The 24,020-nt window shown below is 37.4% G+C and overlaps 3 protein-coding genes across 3 annotated transcripts; all 3 read right to left on the reverse strand.

Moving 5' to 3' along the window:
• Window positions 1-4,027: 4,027 nt before the first annotated feature.
• Window positions 4,028-4,870, reverse strand: LOC142230007 (uncharacterized). Its single transcript, XM_075300616.1, has one exon. The coding sequence runs from the start codon at window positions 4,868-4,870 to the stop codon at window positions 4,028-4,030; it is 843 nt and encodes a 280-aa protein (XP_075156731.1).
• A 99-nt stretch (window positions 4,871-4,969) lies between these two features.
• On the reverse strand, window positions 4,970-6,465 carry LOC142230014 (uncharacterized). The gene is made up of 2 exons (XM_075300628.1): window positions 6,202-6,465; window positions 4,970-6,139 (listed from the first exon to the last, which is right to left on the reverse strand). Exons 1-2 carry the CDS (start codon window positions 6,463-6,465, stop codon window positions 4,970-4,972), a joined length of 1,434 nt encoding a protein of 477 aa, XP_075156743.1.
• A 389-nt stretch (window positions 6,466-6,854) lies between these two features.
• On the reverse strand, window positions 6,855-7,841 carry LOC142230024 (uncharacterized). The gene has a single exon (XM_075300637.1). The coding sequence runs from the start codon at window positions 7,839-7,841 to the stop codon at window positions 6,855-6,857; it is 987 nt and encodes a 328-aa protein (XP_075156752.1).
• Between the last annotated feature and the right edge of the window lie 16,179 nt (window positions 7,842-24,020).

A 24,020-nucleotide genomic window follows, 5' to 3' on the forward strand; every position in this document is an offset into this window, starting at 1 on the left:
GGTTGGAAGATCTGGGTTACATTATTTTAGTCTCTCTAGTATTGACTCAGGATCAGGAGGGTTTGCCGGTATCCATGCATGTGCTCTAGGTTTAGCCGGTATGTCTTTTTTATCGACTAACTCCAAAGCGGCTCCTTCCCAAACTTCACCAATTAGCATCAATGCAGCTTTAAAGCAATCCATAGACCCCTGGTCTGCAAAAGCTATTAACTTATATCGTCCTTGATACCATCCAGCATCTTGCCGTCGAGGACTTGGTCCGGAAACTTTTTTCGCACCTCTGAGTAGACACCAGACATCGCGTTCTCAATTTCCCCCCATTTTTGCCTTGGAATCATACCGTCCAATGCTCCTTTATTAATAATAGCCATCACAAGGCTGTCTTTTGCAACTGAGGCAAACGATCTTTGATCCCGTTTAGAGGATGGCAGCTCATCCGGTGATCGTTCCCTTTTTCCAGCTTCAAGAATTCCTTGAGCCCATTTTAAGGAATCGCTTTGCTTAGCCGACAACGTGCTTGGGTCGACTGATCCTAATTTCTTTAGGATAAACAAAGCATTTCTTCGTTCCTTGAATCTCTTTCGAGAGGGATTGCCTCCTTTTGATGTCGTCACCTTAGAAAAGGTTCGACTTGCCAAAGTGTCACCGCCAGTCGACCCGTCTACAGGTCGACTAATTGGGCCTGACTCTTGGTCGCTGCCCAAATTTATAACTTCAGTCGTTACCCGTCCACTGGGCCCTGAAGTTAGCAACCCAGTGGATGACTTTGAATTTCGCTGCATGGTTGTTTATTATTTCCACCACACGTGAAATTCGTAATAAGTACTTATTACGATGAAATACTCCGCTATTAGAAAACACGTCCGTTCAGTTCGACGGTTGACGTAGAATTACACTGTTAAAAAAATATGTTTTTCATATGTTCCGATATAAACAAAATGTGTTTCGGGCACAATTTTTAAGCACAATATATTTAAGTGCAAACATGTAATGTTCCTAAATTAACACAAAATGTTTGGGACATCTATGTTAATATGTTAGAATATATTATGTTTGGGGCATGAATGTTTCATAAAAAAATATGTTGGAATGGAAACATATTTAAATTTACAAATTTCGACTAAACATATATATGATTTGATATGCTTAAGTCTAAATTGTATTTAATTTGAATATTATTATAAAGAGAATATATATTGGGAACCAAGAGAATAGACCCTTGTAAAAAAACAGCATGTGTTTTCGCCTTGAGAGCATCATTTTATGTATGTGTGGACATGTGTTTTGTTTATCATTTTGGCATATGGGCACAATTTTTTTCTTGGTTCGTTAAAAGAAATCGGAATGTCCGCATAAGCGTAGTAAGGCCTCTGGGGGGAGGGTTTAGCCCCCTCCAAAAAAAATTATCCCTCCCCTAGAATGTGAAAACCTATATATGATTTTCCATTATATATTGTTACTGTAGTATAGATAGGGGGGCTATAGCCCCGCTGGTTAACAATGTGTAGATACGGCAATGAACGTCCGAGGAGTATGTCAAAAATTTCAGGCAAAGGAAATAAAAAAAAAAACGGTGGAAAATATACAAAAATTACAAGCGGATCTTCATAAAAATAACGAAAGGGCATTATACTCTTTTTAGAGTTGGGACAGTAAAATGAAATAAGGAGGAAATAGTGAAAAATTACACAGTAACATGCATAAAAACAAAGTTTAGTTCCTCTTTATTAATAAGTAGTCCACAAGGAGTTGACGGACACCTTCAAATATAAAAGCGGGCATTAAGTTCGAGTTTTGCAGCTAAAACAATTGAAAAAGTTTATTTTCTTTAAAATGAATTATTAAAGAAAAGTAAAAGGCAAAACATGGTCGTTTTAGAGCGATAATGCCCACTTAATACCGGTCTTAAAGGTAAAAATGAAATTAAGTACAAAACACGATAAGTTTTAAATGCATTTAAAATGGTGTTCAATGCTATAAATAAATAAATTTATGTTTATATTATAAAATTATTTATGTATGTTTATACTTGACTCCACGTTCTTCTTTTGTTAGAGTTTTTGAATTCCTTCCAAAATTTCAAATTTTTATACCAAAAACAGTTTTTTTATTACAAAATTTTTATTTTTCCAATAAAAAACAAGTAAGGAAAGTCTAAAGTCGGGCGGGGCCGACTATATTATACCCTGCACCACTTTGTAGATCTAAATTTTCGATACCATATCACATCCGTTAAATGTGTTGGGGGCTATATATAAAGGTTTATCCCAAATACATACATTTAGATATCACTCGATCTGGATAGAATTTGATAGACTTTTACAAATTCTATAGACTCAAAATTTAAGTCGGCTAATGCACTAGGGTGAAACACAATGATAGTAAAAAAATATGGGAAAGATTTAAATATGAAGCAATTTTAAGGAAACTTCACAAACTTTTATTTATGATTTATCGCTCGATATATATACATTAGAAGTTTAGGAAAATTAGAGTCATTTTTACAACTTTTCGACTAAACAGAGGCGATTTTAAAAGGAAAATGTTCGTATTTTGACCATTTTTGTCGAAATCAGAAAAACATATATATGGGAGCTATATCTAAATCTGAACCGATTTCAATCAAATTTGGCATGCATAGCTACAATGCTAATTCTACTCCCTTTGCAAAATGTCAACAAAATCGGAGTTAAAAATTGGCCTCTGTGGTCATATGAGTGTAAATCGGGCGATAGCTATATATGGGAGCTATATCTAAATCTGAACCGATTTCAATCAAATTTGGCACACTTTACTACACTACTAGTTGTACTGCTAGTGCAAAATTTCAAGCAAATTGGGCCAAACCGCTAGCTTCTAGGACCATATTAGTCCATATCGGGCGAAAGATATATATGGGAGCTATATCTAAATCTGAACCGATTTCAACCAAATATGGCACACATGACTACACTACAAATTGTACTCCATGTGCAAAATTTCAAGCAAATCGGGATAAAACTCTGGCTTCTGGATCCATATAAGTGCATATCGGGCTAAAGATATATATGGGAGCTATATCTAAATCTGAACCGATTTCTACCAAAATCAATAGGGTTCTATTCTGACCCAAAACAGGAACATGTGCCAAATTTGAAGTCGATTGAACCTAAACTGCGACCTAGACTTTGATCACAAAAATGTGTTCACAGACAGACGGACGGACGGACGGACAGACGGACATGGTTATATCGACTCAGGGAACCACCCCGAGCATTATTGCCAAAGACACCATGTGTCTATCTCGTCTCCTTCTTGGTGTTACAAACATATGCACTAACTTATAATACCCTGTTCCACCGTGTGGCGCAGGGTATAAATAATTTTTTATCCCAAAGCTCAGTCCATTTCGTTTATATCAATCACTGTTTCTGGCTGTAAATCTTTAATAATCCACATTTCGAAGTTTCATTATAAAAATTTAATATTTATTTATTTATTTATTTATTTATTTATTCATTCAGCTATGGTAAGCCAGCTTGAAGATAAATTCATTAGTACAATAGGTTTATATATACTTTAACGTTAAACAAGAAATGCGGACCAGAAAAAAAATTATGTAACGATAAAAAAACTGGATAAAATGAACAAAAATAGATAGCCTCAACTTCTTTAAAATGTGACAATTACGACCAGAAAAAAAGAAGTTGAGAAGAAAAAAAACTGGTGTACGTTGGCATAATAACGGGATTGTCACAAACGGGAACACAAATGTAAGCTGGTGACAGGAACAATCGAATCCATCAGATTATAGGAATTGGTGAGACAACAATCAGGAAGCAGTAAATTGAAGAGACAAATAGAACGGTAGAGGCAGGAACAATTTGCTGACAGATGATATAGGTTAGCAGGAACAACTTGGAAGGCAGGAACAGTGATGCGATCAGAACAGGAGAGAATTTTACTGGAACAGTTCTCGAGACAGCCAATTTTCCAGGGTACGGGGAAAAGACTTAGGTAGAATTATAACGAAGTTCCATGGCAAAGCTTAAAGTGGTGTACGATGCTGGACGACGTGTATCAAAACTCGTTTAACAATATGAATCGGATCAGATAAATCAAATACGTTGCTAAATTCATTGTAATGTCTACAGAGGCGGTAAAAGGAACTGTGTTCCTCGTAATTATTTCTAACGACGGGTAGTTTCAATGGAATGTATTGTCGCGTAACACGTGAAGGAACATTAATGTCAAGTTTACTAATCAATTGCTGTGAGTTAATCTCACCTTTCAGGGGTCTACTAATAAAAATTACATCAAACACTAAACGTCTTCGCTCCAGAGTCGGTAAATCTATCAATTTCAAGCGATTTACATAAGGAGGGAGATCCAGAGGATCAGTCCAACCTAAACCACGTAACGCAAAAAGTAGAAATCTCTTCTGAACCGATTCAACTCTATCAACATAACATTGATAACTGGGAGACCAAACGACAGACGCATATTCCAGGATCGGACGGACAAGTGAGGTATAGATACGTTTCGAAAGGTAAGGATCATTAAATTCCCTCGACCATCTCTTAATGAAACTCAGTGTGGACATAGCCCTGGAGACAATTGACTCAACATGAGAATCAAACTTCAGTCTGCGATCAAATAACACACCTAAATCATTAAATATTTGAACGTCTTCCAATTTAACGTTGTCAATATAATATTCCGTCAATAAAGCATTGGACCGAAAGAAGGTCATCTTCTTGCATTTGCCGAAATTGAGACACATTCCATTAATGTCACACCAGCGAACAACCAGATCCAGATCTCTCTGTAAACGACAAGAGTCAACCGTCGTACTAATGGACGAAAATAATTTCACATCATCCGCATACATCAATATATTTGAATGATGGATGGCCGATGACAAATCGTCAAGATAAAGAGCGAACAGTACTGGTCCGATATGGCTTCCCTGAGGAACCCCAGATGTAACCTATATCTTACGAGATGTTCGACCCTTAAACATAACGCACTGAACCCTGTCAGACAAGTAGGATGAAATCCAGCATAGTAAAGCTGGAGGAAACCCTAGCGCAGATAACTTATACAACAATAGACGATGATTAACCTTATCAAAGGCCTTGCTGAAGTCAGTATAGACAACATCAACTTGATTACGCCTTGAGAATGCATCATGTATATATGAGGTAAACTCCAAAAGATTTGTCGACGTAGACCTCCCTTTCATAAAACCGTGTTGATACACCGAAAATATAGACCTTAACGAGTGAACGAGTCTATCAGTAACCAATCGTTCAAAAAGCTTCGGAATAGCACTTAGTTTGGCTATTCCCCTGTAATTCTCTATCTCCGTCCTATTTCCCTTCTTGTACAAGGGTATAATGTAGCTATCCTTCCATAACGTAGGAAAACAACCTGATGACAAAGAATAATTGAATAGATTCGTCAGGGGAATGCACAACACGGATGCACAGTTCCTTAATACCGCTGAAGGAACTCCATCCGTGCCAGGGCTAAAATCTAATTTCAAGGAGCAAAGTGCACTTAACACCTCGTCAGACGTAAACCATATATTGGGAATCGTATCGAAAGTGCGAATCCTGTAAGGGTAATATACATCAACGGCCGAATACTCAACATAAGTCTTCTCAAAAAAATCAGCAAATAAGTTAGCAATTCCATGAACATCCGAACACTCCTTGTCCAAGTACCTAAGTGTATTTGGAAAACTCGTCACATTCCTCTTAGAGTTCACAAAGTTATAAAAACATCTCGGATTAGCATTAAGATTAAATCTCATACGTTCCAAATATCTTTCATAACATTCCTTAGACTTCTCCTGATATAAGTAACGTGCATTAATATATCTCGTGTAATTCAAGTTCGAGTTGACACTTTTAAATCTTTTAAACAATCTGTTCTTTCGATTTCTCAGACTTCTTAATTCTTTGCTGAACCATGGCGGACCGGGTGTATAAGCGCTCATACGAGATATTGGCACTGCTTGACGGAAGCAATAATGAATCTCATCGTAGAATGACGATAAACAGCCCGAGAGGTCGCCGGTAAGTGGTGGCCAAATAACGCGAGACAATAAATCGTGAAGAATTGAGAAGTCAGTACGTATCGAAGACAGTCTTGACTAATAAGCTTATCCATCGATCCATTAACATTAAGAGATAATACAAGGGTAGGATGGTATACATCCTCAGGTGTCACAAATGGATCAACACCAGAAACATTAATATCCGATACATTAGAAAATATGAGGTCCAAAAATCTTCCAAAATAATTCGTAACTGAGTTCAACTGTACGAGGCATAATTCAGAAATAACATCAAAAAAATCCTTAAATATTCCTAAATTGGTCGGTACAAGTGTATCATCCACGGAATTGAGCCAGCGTAAACTCGGTACGTTAAAATCGCCAAATACTAAAATTATGTCATCAGCTGTGAGTCTATCCATAGTCAACCTGATAAGATCCAAGTGAGTCATATATATACCCATGTCAGAATTCGGTGGTATGTATGAGCATGTAATGAAAATGTTCAGTCGGGAGAGGTTCAAGCGTACAGAAATAAAATCAATATCATGGGGGACATTTAAATCCTGCAAATGTGATAAAAACGAGCTTCTCACGGCTATCAAGACACCACCACCCCTACGAGCTAACCGATCCTTTCTATAGACGTTAAATTCTGTACAAAATAATTCCAGATCGAAAATGTCTGGTTTTAGCCATGTCTCAGTGAATATAACAATATCAAACTCGCATGATAGACTGTTCAGGAATACTTGACGAAGTTTCGTATTAAGACCACGTACGTTTTGATACACAATACAAATATCATGATTTAGTTTTTTGAAGCCGTTACTAAATTAACAGGAATAGGACGGGTCGGTCTAGATCGGGGTATAAATTCCGTAACCAGCAAACCCGGAGGCCAGAAAGACGAATCAACCAATACATCAAACATTTTCAACGGAACAATGATCTTAAATGATGAAATATCCCTCTGTTGACGGTTATTCAGTTTAATAATGTTGCAGTCACATGATCTGAAGTCAACATACTTTGAACGTATATAGTTACAAACTCTATCCACAGAAGTATCGTTGGCAAGACGAGAAAGAAATACGATTTTACGTGGCGGCACAACAACTAAATCAGAATCACTAAGGGAATTTGCTGAAGCGGAATTAGGTACTAAGTCACCATGCACAGGGCCGACATCATGACTAGGCGGAGCAACGGATATCGATGGAATCGAAGTACTCACATCACCAATACGCGTGGGAGGACCCTGTGACAAAGGAGTCACAGCCCCATTTGAGGGACAGTCCTCGTTAACCACCATAGTTGACAAAGGACCATTCAGGGAGAGATTCAAAACCTCAGTCTGAATCGGTAATTCATCAACAATTGGTGTAAATAGACCATTCAAGTCCGGAGTAGGGGGAAGACCCAGTAAAGGCGCTTCATCAGATATGACCATATTCCGGGGTGCAGGTCTCTTACGTTTGGGAGATGTAATACTATCAAATTTAAAATTCTTAAACATGTTCTCAAATTTGCGGAATCTTTCCAAAAGACTACAGAATTCCTTGTTAAATTCCGAAAACCCCCTTTTGGTCTCAATGAAAAACTTATAAAAGTCAATGTCCAATTGTCTGCACTTTAAACATGACCATCTGAGCCCATTCGAACGATCCACTATCTTGTCAAAATGTCTACCATTAAGTCCGGCACACTTTAAGTGAGCGTGACCCTCACACAGCCAACACGTTATAGAGCGCCCATGAATATTAGTGACATCACATTTCTCATAAAGACAATCCATGTTCGAGAAGATAGAAAGATATGATAATAACAAAACAAAAAAGAAGAACAAAAGGAAAAAAATTTATATGTATATAAAACAGTATAAAGTCAACTAAGGGTTAATATATTAGTATTTCCACTTGCGCCTAGAAGTATGCTTCGGAGTCCGAATGCCCAAATAAATCAAGACAATACCAAATAAACACAGCGCTATTATAAGAAAGTGCCTAAAACTATGCTTTGAAAAATAAAATAATTACCAAGTCCACAAATATGGAAATGAACGCAGTCCGCAAAACAAAAACAAAGTAACAAACAAGTCACCAAGGAAAGAAATCAAAACAAATGACAAAACAAAGACACTTGAGCGGGAATCCCTCGATAATTCCCACAAAAATAATCAACCGGAACCAATAACTCGAGTCAATTCGAAGATGTAATAACTCACTTGATTAAATGAACACTTTGAATCACCATAATAAAGTTTAAATATATGAAAAAACAATTGATTTAAAATCACTTGGAAGAATAGAAATATAAACACGACCGACCACGTTAAGGGTTGCCAAGGTATTCAATATAGTATAAATATGTAAATTAAGAAAGAAAAAAGTGTTCGGTCGGAGCAGGGATTGAACCCATGGTTCGATTCTCCGCCCAGGCGAAAGATAAAATAAATTTTATATAATAAAATTTAATTATTTCTTCGACATTATTTGTATTACAGAAAACGGTGCCAAGAACTACAAAAATTTGTGGAAGTGAAAATTATGTGAGGAAATGAGCACAAACATATAATATGTTCACATAAAACAAACATATTAATGTTTCGGCAGTATCCAATAATATATGTGCTTCCTGCAAAATATGTTTGGAATATATGTTAAAGAAGCGATTTTTTTGAGGGTGTAGCTTTGTTGCTATGCGTGCCAAATTTGGTTGAAATCGGTTCAGATTTAGATATAGCTCCCATATATATTTTTTCTGATTTCGAGAAAAATGATCAAAATACATTGTAAAATCGTCACTGTTAGTCGAAAACTTGTAAAAATAACTCAAATAGAACTTTATTTCTAATAAATATCTATCGCCATGGGGCGTTAACCGATTTAACCGACTTAAATTTTAAGTCAAAAAATTTCTAAGAAGTCTTAAATATATTGTCAGATTTAAAAGTATGTATATGGGAACATAAACCTTTATATATATCACCCAACAAATTTGGAGGATTTCAGATGGTATCGAAAATGTAGATCACAAAGTGGTGCAAATATAGTCGGCCCGCCCGACTATAGACTTTTCTAACTTGTTTTTATTTAAATATCTAAATAATTTTCATGTATTGCACTCATGCTTGCAATCATTTTGGACTGATGTTGATCAGTGCGATAGGCTGGAATGAAGCGATTTAATTTAATTGTTGCTTTTAAATTTCATTCAGCGACATTCATTGTCCATATATCTTGCATTTTATCAATTCAATTTTATTACGTGACTGAGATAGTCTCTGGTATAGAACTCTAACATCCCTTTGTGACGAATTATAAGTCGGGAACAGTGACTTTGGCTTAGGAACTACCCTTGAACGTGAGTTATGGACTTAAGTTTATTGAATTTGAATATGAACTTTACATTATACACTATACTTTCGTTTGACAAAAAATAATAAGGAAGTAACAATATCGTAAGACGAAGAAAAAAATATATATGTGAGAAAAAAAAAACTAGATGAAAATTTATTGGGTATGGAGTGGTGGTATTAAGTATGAGAAATGGTATGGTTTGTATTTCCATGATGGCTGCACAAAACCCTTTCAAAGAGATGTACTGACAGCCACCACATGTATGAGTTTTTGGGTAAATCAACATGACCTTTTACTTTAACATGGATTTTCGATGTATTGAAGCGGCATTGTTCTTTGCGTGCATGATAGGGAAATTCATTTCAAGTTCAAGTCCTAAACCTCCAATTTTCTCAATGGCATCATAAGCATTATCGGGCAAACCACCATTACAAGCTGAATCTGTTGTATCACAATCTAATAATTCCTGCTCGAAATATTGTTCCAGTTTATCAGTCCTGACATCATGCAAATCTTCGACATTGTCGAATTCTTTGGGCAATTCAATGTCTGGAATTTCAGTTTCAGGGGTTAAAGCAGCATTACCCTCATCTCGTTGCCACATGCCGGTACGTTGTTTATATTCGGTACTGGTCAAATCAGCAAATTCAGTGATACCATATTTGGCACTACCACGCTCATTTGCATTCAAATCCTGTATGATTTTTAAATTTTGCTTGAAAATTCTCACACGCATTTGTCTTTCCATGGTGGTGTGATAACGACGATTTTAAGATATTCGACTTTATTCAAACTATGATGATTTTGTTCCTTATGTGTCTTCTTTTCGCCATATTCCAATGAACGAGTAGCGTTTTTCACCAATTGTTTTGTTGCTGAATTATGTTTGTTGCTGAACGGATTGTCAATTGCTTCGGATGTAAAAGTTTGCATAACAAATTGACGGAATCCATGTGGATTATTATTGTCCAGTGCTTTGAGATTTGGTTCAAAACAATTCAAAAACTGGTAGAAAAACACTTCAAAAAAATTATTATGAATGCGTGTATATAAACAATCAGCTGCTGCGTATGTATTCGTAAAAATATTATGACGTTTGGCGATGTTGTCAATTAAATTGCTGAGAAATAAACGCAGAATAGTTCCAAAATAGCTGTTTTCTTCGTTCGAAATCTATTGTCAACACTCTCATTTTTCAACGCGAAAGAATGGTTAAGTGAAGTTTTTTTCGTGCCAACAAACATAGTACCCACCTTTATATGAAACTCTTGACCATTTATTTCTCTGACAAGTTTCCACCACTCTTTTCCATTGGATGTTTCGTTTAGTTTCTTGGTGAGCCTAGCATAGTTCCTTCTTTATACTTTCTTCTGGCATTTAGATAATTCTGTTTATCTGTATCAAGTGATGATTTACGAAATTGGGCCAGTAAATTAAAAGATTTTTTCCTTAGCCGACAACGTGCTAATGATTATATCCGTTAATTCCTTTATACATTAATGTCGTGAGTCTCTAGCAATTTGTTATTAAGGTTACTTTGGTATTCTGCTTTGTACGAGTCTTTACATATTAGCTTAGGCAATAATTTAAGTTTGTCATCCTGCGTTTTTACATTTAAATTAAGGGTTATAGGCATATGATCTGACCGAATTTTATCATTGACTGTGAAACTATCTACATATTGCACAAATTTCACTAACTGATGTCCCACTGCTACTCACATATGTAAAATTCCCTTCCTCATCCCCGTGCGTTTGGCCATTTACAACAACCAAATTTTGGTCATTACAATAGTCAACATACCTTTTCCCATTCGTGTTGATTACTTTATCTAACGATTTTCTTATATCTGTACCAGCATGAAAAACATCTTTGTATAAGTCGCAGATATCTTGCTGTATTTCACCAATACGAATATTTATGTATCCGTAAAGTAAAACAATGCTCAATGAAATTCGGAACAATTCTTCCATGAATTTGGAGAAAAATATAGGCGGGAGATCAACACAAATCCCTAGATATAAGCAAGTATGCATTAACATTGCTTTCGCTACCCTTTTCAAATGATTCCATTGAAAGGGCATTTCTAATATTCGACATGGTTAAAAACAAATTAACAGCTGGCAGCATTTTAAGAGTTAAATATTCCTTGCATTATTCCTTAAATTCCTTACACTTACAAGTGAAACGATTAAAATTTTTTACTTCTAACAAATCGTACACTGCAAATGGAGAACATTTAAACTTTGAATGTATAAACTGAATTTTACTTTTGTTGATTTTTGAGAAAAATAGATCGATTAGAATTAATGTGAATTAAAACATTTATTCATTCAATTATTTTGTCCTATCTTATTTTTAAATTGATATACATATTGTATTATTATACAGTAATCGAAACGACGTAAATCGAACTAAAAATCTCATACTTACACCTAAGTCCATTTATTTAAAAAAAACTTCAAGAATAAAGGTAATTCAGTCTTTTATTCATAAAAAATATATATAAAACAAAAATATAACAGTTCATTATTAAAAAATTCATTATTATTAAATTCTTAAACGGATGAAACACCGTTACGTTGTATACATATGTTATATAAAAAACACAATTTTTGGGGGGTTTTGAAAAAAATCTAGAACAATTTGGGTTTTTTTTTCTTATGATTTGGGGGGGAAGACTCCAAAATCGCCTGGCAACACTGCTTCTTATTTATATACATCGGTACTATCATCATTTTAAAATTCTCAATTTGTACAGCCACTCCACACATTTCATCATTATAGGAAAATTCAAAGTTAGCCCCTAGTGCTCTTAAAGATTTCCTTAATCCCAGCATTATTTAATGTATCATTTTTTAATGTAGGCAACCCTGGTTCAGCATTGAAAAGCTTTTGTTTTTATTTTTCACGTTTGTAAATATTCTAAGAGATATATATATATATATATATATATATATATATATATATATATATATATATATATATATATATATATATATATATATATATATATATATATATATATATATATATATATATATATATATATATATATATATATATATATATATATATATATATATATATATATATATATATATATATATATATATATATATATATATATATATATATATATATATATATATATATATATATATATATATATATATTCTCTAGTAATTGGTTGAGTGATACGCATTTATATTTGTGTATTTCAATAGTGCGAATCATTATCTATTCGAGACAAATCGAGTTCTTTGTGCTTGTGTGCGATTTTCGCTGTTTTTTACTGATTTTTTCTTCAGTTTACCAGTGAGTTATATTTATGTCCAAGAAAAGAGAATTGCCATTTTCGAATTTCGAAAATTTGAAAGTTGTGGTGGATTGTGCTAGGTTTGCGCCGATTTGTGCTGCAATTTGGTTTTTTTAAATTTTATCAAATAGCCGGAATATTGAAAAAACTTTTTTCAACAAAATGTTTGCCGGAATCGCCATTTTGGCAGTTGTTCTGAGTTGTGCTAGCCGAGTACATTATTGTGCCGTTTAAATCAAAATTCTATCTCTTATAGTTTTCGAGAAATTCTAAAATTTCGAAAATCTTCCAGAATCGCCATTTTCGAATTTCGAAAATTTTAATATTGTATTAAACCGTTATCGACTTGTGCTAAGTTGTGCCGTTGAGATCACCTTTCTATCTCAAGCCGTTTTCGAGAAACAGCTAAATTAAATTTTTTTAAAAGTTCAAAAATATATGTTTGAAAAACGCCAAAATTTAAATTTCCAAATTTCAAAAAACTGTTGTGCCAATTTGTGCTAGGTTAGTACTCATTTGTGCCGTTTGAATCAACTTTCTATCTCAAACCGTTTTGGAGATATTCGCAAAATGCCAATTTATGATTGAAAATAGTCAAAATTTAAAATTTTCGAATTTCAAAAATCTGAATGTTGTGTCAATTTGTGCTAGGTTAGTACTTATTTGTGCCGTTTGAATCAACTTTCTAGATGGAGATATTCGCAAAAAATTAAAAATGCCAATTTATCCGAAAATAGTCAAAATTTATTTTCGAAATTCAGAAAACTGAACGTATCCCCAAGCAGTGGACTGGTATCCCCAAGCGTTTCAGTTAACCTGTGAGCTTCGTTTCTCCTATATTGACACGGCAATAAATTTTTCTCTACCAAATTATTACCGATGGCTTTTCGTAAATTGCCTCGAAGCGGTCTCTTTTTACGTGATTTACACTACCATCAAAATCGCTTATACTGTATTTTGATAATGTCACCTTCTTTACGTTCTTGAGGAATTCTGCCCAGAAATTTGCAAGGACATTCAGGACATTGACCAGATACCGATACATATATTCCCGATTCGGACACTTGAGACTTTTTAAAAATGAATGGGCATGGAATATTAGTTACATTATGAATCTCTTCGTAAAGAACATATTTTTTTTTTCATCGATTTTATGGTACGATCACGATTTGTGAAAATATTTAAACTACTTTCTGATTTTAAACTAGACCAAATCTCCGTAATGTCAATATTGAATTCAACGATGTTAGATGATGTATCAGAAGAACTGTTAACCTCGTTTGATTCGTTGCACGGACAGTCAATGTTAAGGATCGAGACCAAATACGTATACAAACTATAACGGTTCGCTTTGAAAAGAGTATAAATATACTTCGGTTTCATTTTATTACAATTTTGTAACGAATCACTTAAATTTTTATACACGTTTGCGGACGGAGGGTCTACATTTCCTTTTGAATCAATCACGTTGGAAAATTTGGGTTCACGCAAAGTTCTTTTAAATTTTCGATTTTATATGAACTTGATTTGCATTTTTTCACTTGAACAGGTTGGCTGATAAGTCCCCGGTCTAACAAAGAAAAACACATTTTTTTTGTCAAAATCCGTTTTTATTATTCAACATAGTTCCGTTCAAGAGCGATACAACGATTATAACGAAGTATATATTCAACAGTCGAACTGAACGGACGTGTTTTCTAATAGTAATAAATACTTATTACGAATTTCACGTGTGGTGGAAATAATAAACCACCATGCAGCGAAATTCAAAGTCATCCACTGGGTTGCTAACTTCAGGGCCCAGTGGACGGGTAACGACTGAAGTTATAAATTTAGGCAGCGACGGGTCGACTGGCGGTGACACTTTGGCAAGTCGAACCTTTTCTAAGGTGACGACATCAAAAGGAGGCAATCCCTCTCGAAAGAGATTCAAGGAACGAAGAAATCTTTGTTTATCCTAAAGAAATTAGGATCAGTCGACCCAAGCACGTTGTCGGCTAAGCAAAGCGATTCCTTAAAATGGGCTCAAGGAATTCTTGAAGCTGGAAAAAGGGAACGATCACCGGATGAGCTGCCATCCTCTAAACGGGATCAAAGATCGTTTGCCTCAGTTGCAAAAGACAGCCTTGTGATGGCTATTATTAATAAAGAAGCATTGGACGGTATGATTCCAAGGCAAAAATGGGGGGAAATTGAGAACGCGATGTCTACTCAGAGGTGCGAAAAAAGTTTTCCGGACCAAGTCTTCGACGGCAAGATGCTGGATGGTATCAAGGACGATATAAGTTAATAGCTTTTGCAGACCAGGGGTCTATGGATTGCTTTAAAGCTGCATTGATGCTAATTGGTGAAGTTTGGGAAGGAGCCGCTTTGGAGTTAGTCGATAACAAAAGACCGGCAAACCCTCCCGATCCTGAGTCAATACTAGAGAGACTAAAAGAATGTAACCCAGATCTTCCAACCGCCGATTGGAACGTTGGTCGATTGGATGAGGTGGATGGACCAAGACGACATGCGGTGTTTATATTAAACATAGAGTCGCTGCCACATCTAGCCCAGACCCCAGGACGTGGAGATGCACCAACCTTCTTCACCAGAAACAGGCAAGAGGTTTTGGACGTCACGTTGACCTCTCCGGAACTGAATGATAAGATATCTGAGTGGCAAGTTTTGAGGGAACATAGCTTCTCAGATCATCGCTACATCAGTTTCACATTGGCTGTTCGTACTTCAAAGACCATATTTCCGCCAAATGTTAGGAAAGCTGATTGGAATAGGTATAGGGAATCGTTCAATTTGATGATACCGGAAATGCCAGAGACAAATATGAGCACTGTGCAAGATGTCGAACACGCAGTGGAGCGGATTACTAAGGCCTTCAACATGTCACTGAAAGCTGCTTGCCCTAGAGGAAAGCCAAGGGGAAAAACTCGGCCGCCATGGTGGACTACGGAGTTAAGTAATATGAGGAAATCCTGCAGGAAGCTCTTTAACAAAGCAAAGTCCACAAGAGCTCCGGAGGATTGGGACACTTACAAGATGAATCTAAGAGCATATAAACGAGAACTGAGAAGGTCTCATCGAAACTCTTGGGATGATTACTGTAGCAGAATTGAGAATACGTCAGAGGCTTCCAGACTACGGAAGGTACCAGCATCCACTAACACCGCTCCAGGTTTCATTAAAACATCGGAGGGAAATTGGACAACGTCCAGTGTGGAGACGTTGGAGGTACTTTTGGAAACACACTTCCCTGGAAATCAGACGGTTGAACCATGTTCTGGTGGTGTAACAAAAGCTCAGCGGTCATTTCCTATCGAGGAAATTGTGTCGGAATCTAGAATAAAATGGGCTTTAAATAGCTTTGGACCATTCAAATCCCCCGGACCTGATGGAATTGCTCCGGCGGAATTACAAGCAGTGGCTGAAAGAATTATCCCCTGGTTGACGGTGATATATAAACGATGTGTAAACTTAGCTTATATTCCAGAAAAGTGGAGGGAAACAAAGGTCGTCTTCATACCTAAAGCAGGAAAAGCCTCTCACTCGAGTGCGAAGGATTTCCGACCAATCAGCATATCCTCATTCCTACTTAAGACCCTGGAGAGGATGATAGACATGTATCTTAGAACTAGCGTGGATTCAAGATTGCTCTCGAAACGACAGCATGCATACTCGAAGGGCAGGTCTACTTAGGCCGCATTGCATGAACTAGTCAGCTTTATTGAAAGCTCACTATCTGTCAAAGAATAATGTCCATCCGAGCTCGATATTAAATGGACTGACAACTTTGAATGTTGATCCAGGTATACTTAGGCTGTTAGACGAACTTCTAACAAATAGACGTATTTCAGCCACACTAGGGCAAGCAAACATACAAAGGTATGTGAACAGAGGCACTCCTCAAGGAGGAGTTCTATCACCTCTTCTTTGGAATGTTGCTATAAACAATCTTCTGGTTTCCCTAGAAAAAGGAAGGATAAAAATAGTGGCATACGCAGATGATGTGGCGCTAGCAGTCAGGGGAAAATTCCCATCCACAATCAGAGATATTATACAGAGAGCTCTGCGGATGACTGAGAAATGGGCGAAAGATAATGGTATTGGTGTAAATCCAGCAAAGACAGAACTAGTCATGTACTGCAAAGATCGCAAAACTCCCACGGTTAGGCCCATTTCCTAAGGGGGTACTGAAATTCCCTTTGGTGAGTGTGCAAAATACCTTGGCGTTATTTTGGACAGGAAGCTGAATTTTAGGCTTAATATTGAAGAGAGGGCGAGAAAAGCCACGGTAGCTTTGTACTCGTGCAAAAAGGCAATAGGGAAAAAGTGGGGATTAAAACCAAAAATTGTGCATTGGCTATACACGGCAGTAGTTAGACCTATAATGCTATATGGTGTTATAGTCTGGTGGCCGGCACTTCAGAAACGGACTTGTTTAGATAAAGTTCAGCGTATGGCGAGCTTATGTATCTCAGGCGCATTTAGTAAGACGGGAACAGACTCCCTTAATGTCATGCAACATCTATTGCCTTTAGACATTTTGGCCAAACAGTCAGCTGCAACAACGGCTGTGCGGTTGCGCGAGTCAGCAGTGAAAACATCTAGCGAAGCCGAAGGAGACATAAAACCTGCAGCCTTAAAAGTTCTCCTGATGAAAGGAGACATAGATATAGTTCTTATTCAAGAACCATACATATATAAGAACAAGATCTGTGAATTAAGCACTCCGGGTTTCAAACTTTTGCATAATAACGGTAACGATATAAATCGAGCATGTATAATTGCTAAAAACGAACTAAACTTGTTTCTGCTTCCTTCATTCAGCAATGCAGACACTGTCGTAACCAGTCTAGAGATATCCAAATGCAAATATTGGGTATCTTGTCTACATTGGACATGATAGGGAGATGCCACCCTGTGCCGTTAGGGCCTTAGTCGAGGAGTCACTAAAAACAAAGACAAAACTCATTATGGGATGCGGTGCAAATGTACATCATAGTATTTGGGGAAGTAGTGATACTAATGCAAGGGGAGAGTCGCTAATAGAGTTTATTTTGCGTACTAACCTGGTAGTTTGCAATAAGGGAGAATCACCAACCTTCGTCACCAGAAACAGGCAAGAGGTTTTGGACGTCACGTTGACCTCTCCGGAACTGAATGATAAGATATCTGAGTGGCAAGTTTTGAGGGGACATAGCTTCTCAGATCATCGCTACATCAATTTCACATTGGCTGTTCGTACTTCAAAGACCATATTTCCGTCAAATGTTAGGAAAGCTGATTGGAATAGTCCAGTCCAGTAAGGAGACGCTGGAGGTACTATTGGACACACATTTTCCTGGAAGCGGTGCTACAGTGGCTCAACGGTCATTTCCTATCGAGGAACTTGTATCGGAATCTAGAATAAAATGGGCGTTAAATAGCTTTGGACCATTCAAATCCCCTGGACCTGATGGAATTACTCCGGCGGAGTTACAAGCTGTAACTGACAAAATTATCCCCTGGTTGTCGGTGATATATAAAGGATGTATCAACTTATCATATATCCCAGGAAAGTGGAGGGAAACAAAAGTCGTCTTCATACCTAAAGCGGGAAAAGCCTCTCACTCGAGTGCGAAGGATTTCCCACCAATCAGCTTATCCTCATTCCTACTTAAGACTCTGGAGAGGATGATATATATTTATCTTAAAACTAGCGTCGACTCAAGTTTGCTCTCGAAACGACAGCATGCATACTCAAAGTGCCGCATTGCATGAACTAGTCAGCTTTATTGAAAGCTCACTATCTGTCAAAGAATACACAATAGTGGCGTTTCTAGACATCGAAGGGGCGTTCAATAATGTCCATCCGAGGACTAAAACCAAAAATTGTGCATTGGCTATACACGGCAGTAGTAAGACCTATAATGATATATGGTGTTGTAGTCTGGTGGCCGGCACTTCAGAAACCGACTTGTTTAGATAAAGTTCAGCGTTTGGCGAGCTTATGTATCTCAGGCGCATTTAGTAAGACAGGAACAGACTCCCTTAATGTCATGCTACATCTATTGCCTTTAGACATTTTGGCCAAACAGTCAGCTGCAACAACGGCTGTGCGGTTGCGCGAGCTATCGCTGTGGTCGGAAAAAATGTACGGTCATAGTTCGGTCCTCAAAGTAATGCCAGATGTGCCTAACGTAGTGGATTACACCCTGGCAAAACCACTTTTCGACAAAAAGTTTGAAACTCTAATTCCCAACAGTAAGGCGTGGTGTACACAGACCCCGGGGAATAAAAGATATATAGATTTCTATACTGATGGCTCCAAATTGAATGGACAAGTGGGGTTCGGAGTATATTCCAAAGATCTGGAAATTCGAATAGCGAAAAGATTACCTAATCACTGTAGTGTTTTTCAGGCTGAAATATTGGCAATAAGAGAGGTGGTGAATTGGCTGAGAAGTAATGTTCCAACAAATATTGGCGTTAATATATACTCAGACAGTCAACCTGCAATAAAATCCTTGGACTCTGTGTTCCTTAAGGCCGGTATGCACCTCTAGCGAAAAATTTCATTCCCATTAGAAATGCATTGCTATTTATGCTAACGAAATTTTCGGTAGCGTTCAATTTCGAAAGCTGGTACGCACCTCTAATGAAAATAACAGGGTTGTCAAAAGCATATTTTGGCAGCAAACATTTAATTTATTACAATCATTGTGTGCGTAAAAGTTTTAAAAGGTCTGTAAATAATAAACAATTTATTTGAGGAATATTTGGAACATATATTAACAATTTTTAAAAGCGATTAGCTGGTTTAAAATTTATGTACACAGCCCTGTTTTTTTGTTGTAGACTTAAATAAATTTTTGCTACCGAAAATTTCGCTAGAGGTGCATACCGGCCTTTAACTCGAAAACGGCCATAGACTGCCGCAAATCTCTCAACGAGATGGCTGAGCAGTACAATATTCACCTAATATGGGTGCCTGACCATAGGAACATACAGGGGAACTGCGAAGCGGATGAGTTGGCAAGGCTAGGAACTACCTTACATATTCCAGGGGAACTAGAATCTGTTGGTATGCCTCTGGCTACCTGCAAGCTCATGCTGCGTGAGAATGCTGTTATGATGGCAAATGTTCGATGGGAGAATTGCAAGGGCTGTAACGACACCAAGCAAATATGGCCCCATTTAAACTTAAACCGCACACTAGATATGCTAGTGTTCTTGAGACGTCAGATATCACTCCTGATATCTGCTATAACGGGTCGCTGCCTGATAGGCGATTTTGCAAAAACTATAGGCGCGAAGTATAATGACTATTGTATGAGCTGTCATGATGCGGAGGAAAAGGAATCAATTAAACGCCTCTTGTGTGAGTGTCCTGCATTTTGTGTAAAGCGCAAGCAACTTTTAGGAGCATATAGCTTCAGATTACTGGCGGATCTGGAAAACGTTAACTTAAGCAGTCTGCTAATGTTTTTGGAACAATCTGGTTGGTTCAACAAAGAAAAATAATCAAGAAGGTTCAGCGGTTAAAACTGAAGTGCCCATATGTAATAGGTACTTTTAGTTAATGTGGTATCACAATGGACTGAATAGTCTAAGTGAGCCTGAATCTTAATCGGGCTGCCACTTTAACCTAACCTAACCTAACGACCTTCCAATTTTTTGATACCATTTTGGCAGTACTCCTTCGGTGTTGCCTCAAAATAGGCCTCAGTTTCGGCGATCACCTCTTCATTGCAGCCAAATCTTTTCCCTGCGAGCATTCTTTTGAGGTTTGAGAACAAGGAAACGACGTAGGGCCAGATCTGGAGAATACGGTGGGTGGGGAAGCAATTCGAAGCCCAATTCATGAATTTTTGCCATCGTTCTCAATGACTTGTGGCACAGTGCGTTGTCTTGGTGGAACAGCACTTTTTTCTTCTTCATATGGGGCCGTTTTGCCGCGATTTCGACAGTCAAACGCTCCAATAACGCCATATAATAGTCACTGTTGATGGTTTTTCCCTTCTCAAGATAATCGATAAAAATTATTCCATGCGCATCCCAAAAAACAGAGGGCATTACTTTCCCAGCGGACTTTTGAGTATTTCCACGCTTCGGAGACGGTTCATCGGTCGCTGTCCACTCAGCCGACTGTCGATTGGACTCAGGAGTGTAGCGATGGAGCCATGTTTCATACATTGTCACATATCGACGGAAAACTCGGGTGTATTACGAGTTAACAGCTACACCGCTCAGAATCATCAACACGTAGTTGTTTTTGGTCAAATGTGAGCTCGCGCGGCACCTATTTTGCACAGAGCTTCTGCGTATCCGAATATTGATGAATGATATGACCAACACATTCCTTTGATATCTTTAAGGCCTCTGCTATCTCGATCAACTTCAGTTTACGGTCATTCAAAATCATTTTGTGGATTTTTTGATGTTTTCGTCGGTAACCACTTCTTTCGGGCGTCCACTGCGTTCACCGTCCTCCGTGCTCATTTCACCACGCTTGAATTTTGCATACCGATCAATTATTGTTGATTTCCCTGGGGCAGAGTCCGGAAACTCATTATAAAGCCAAGTTTTTGCTTCCACCGTATTTTTCCCCTTCAGAAAACTGTATTTTATCAAAACACGAAATTCCTTTTTTCCATTTTTTTCACAATAACAAAAGTTGCTTCACAAAAGACGCTCTATCTCACAAACTAATTGACATACAGACGTCAAATTTTGACACGAATCATTTGAAAGTTGGTACTATATAAAAATAATATGCATTTAATACTAGCGACGCCATCTATGTGTCAGACCAGGGACTTACCAGCCAACCTGTTACAAATTTCTGGAACGACGTTAGTTTTATTGGTATCAACGGATTTTTCACTATTGATCGTACTCTTTCCCGAACTCATTTTAAATTTCACTTTTATGTAACATTGATACAAAAATTGGAACAGAAACTTCGAATATAAGCACTTTTGATATAACTATGTAGGTTAGGTAGTTTGAGGTTACGATTTTAATTGATTGGGAAAATGTAAACCACGCTTCCTTGAATAGGATATACTCTTAGAAATCATTAATGAGTCCAGGTACATTCTATACGAGGTAGAACACATGTGTTCTCAACTCTCGCATTATTGGGAAATCCTATAATTCAATACAGGTTTTTGTTACCTCTTATTCATTTACAAATAATGGTGTTGATTCAGAATTTTTGAATGAATCGGAGGATTCTTACCTGAATTGCAGTGGTACGGAGCACGGATTTTCCAAATTAGCCTGTATATGACCACGACCTAAATTTTGCTGTATGACCGAAATTGCCTGTTACCACCAACGAAATAAGTCATTGAAACATGTGATCATACAAAAATAGGAGACGATAATTGATAATAAAATTATAAGACCATTTTAAACAATATGTTTGCCATTTTCTCCAAAACGGTTTGAGATAGAAAGTGTATTCAAACGGCACAAATGAGTACTAACCCAGCACAAATTGGCACAACATTCAGTTTTTTGAAATTCGAAAATTTTAAATTTTGAATATTTTCGCATAAATTAGCATTTTTAACAATTTTTTTTGCGAATATCTCCAAAACGGGTTGAGATAGAATGTTGATTCAAACGGCACAAATGAGTACTAAACTAGCACAAATTGGCACAACATTCAGTTTTTTGAAATTCGAAAATTGAATTTTGGCGTTTTTCAAACATATATTTTTGAACTTTTTTAAAAATTTAATTTGGCTGTTTCTCGGAAACGGCTTGAGAAAGAAAGGTGATCAGTAGTAGATAAATACCGATTCGAATTCAATACTTTAATGGGTTTTTGTCATTTTTAATGGGTTTGAGTCCGTTATGTAAACAATTGCACAGTGGGGTGGGTCGTTCCATTTGCGGATTTTTTTTTAATTTAATGGGTTTGAGAACGCAAAGTAAACACTTGATCGATAATGCAGTTTCTAGATTAAGGAGCTAATTATGTTTTTAATGGGTTTGAGGACGTTAAGTAAATATGATCGGTGGGTATGTTTATGAAAGTTCATTGGTTAGTGGGCTTTAATGGGTTTGAGGCCGTTAGGTGAACAATGTCAAGGTTGGTTTGTTTATGGAATTTTAAAGGGTTTGAGGACTTTAATGGGTTTGAGTCCGTTAGGTAAACAATCGCAGAGTGGGTGGGGATGTAAAAATGTAGTTCAATATCCGTTGTCACAAAAGTGACAACGGATATTGATAGAGGGCATCAATACCTACAATTTGGTATACAACATGTATCTGGGAAACGCCGAGTGTAGAACAAAAATTTCCAGAAACTGTTGGACGCACTGGTGGTCAGGACAGTATTTCCAGCGCTGAGGCCAGGAATTGACTTCGTACACAAAAATGACAACGGAACTTGGTAGAGGGCATCAATACCTACAATTTGGTATACAACATGTATCTGGGAAACGCCGAGTGTAAAACAAAAATTTCCAGAAACTGTTGGACGCACTGGTGGTCAGGACAGTATTTCCAGCGCTGAGGCCAGGAATGGACTTCGTACACAAAAATGACAACGGAACTTGGTAGAGGACATCAAAACCTACAATTTGGTATACAACATGTATCTGGGAAACGCCGAGTGTAGAACAAAAATTTCCAGGAACTGTTGGACGCACTGGTGGTCAGGACAGTATTTCCAGCGCTGAGGCCAGGAATTGACTTCGTACACAAAAGTGACAACGGATGTTGATAGAGGGCATCAATACCTACAATTTGGTATACCACAAGTATCTGGGAAACGCCGAGTGTAGAACAAAAATTTCCAGAAACTGTTGGACGCACTGGTGGTCAGGACACTATTTCCAGCGCTGAGGCCAGGAATGGCCTTCGTACACAAAAGTGACAACGGATATTGATAGAGGGCATCAATACCTACAATTTGGTATACCACATGTATCTGGGAAACGCCGAGTGTAGAACAAAATTTTCCAGAAACTGTTGGACGCACTGGTGGTCAGGACAGTATTTCCAGCGCTGAGGCCAGGAATGGACTTCGTACACAAAAATGACAACGGATATTGACAGAGGGCATTATTACCTACAATTTGGTATACCACATGTATCTGGCAAACGCCGAGTGTAGAACAAAATTTTCCAGAAACTGTTGGACGCACTGGTGGTCAGGACAGTATTTCCAGCGCTGAGGCCAGGAATAGACTTCGTACACAAAAGTGACAACGGAACTTGGTAGAGGACATCAATACCTACAATTTGGTATACCACATGTATCCGGAAAACGCCGAGGGTAGAACAAAATTTTCCAGAA

This window comes from Haematobia irritans, chromosome 1, assembly GCF_050003625.1.
Source record: "Haematobia irritans isolate KBUSLIRL chromosome 1, ASM5000362v1, whole genome shotgun sequence".
In the NCBI taxonomy this organism is placed as follows: Eukaryota; Metazoa; Arthropoda; class Insecta; order Diptera; family Muscidae; genus Haematobia; species Haematobia irritans.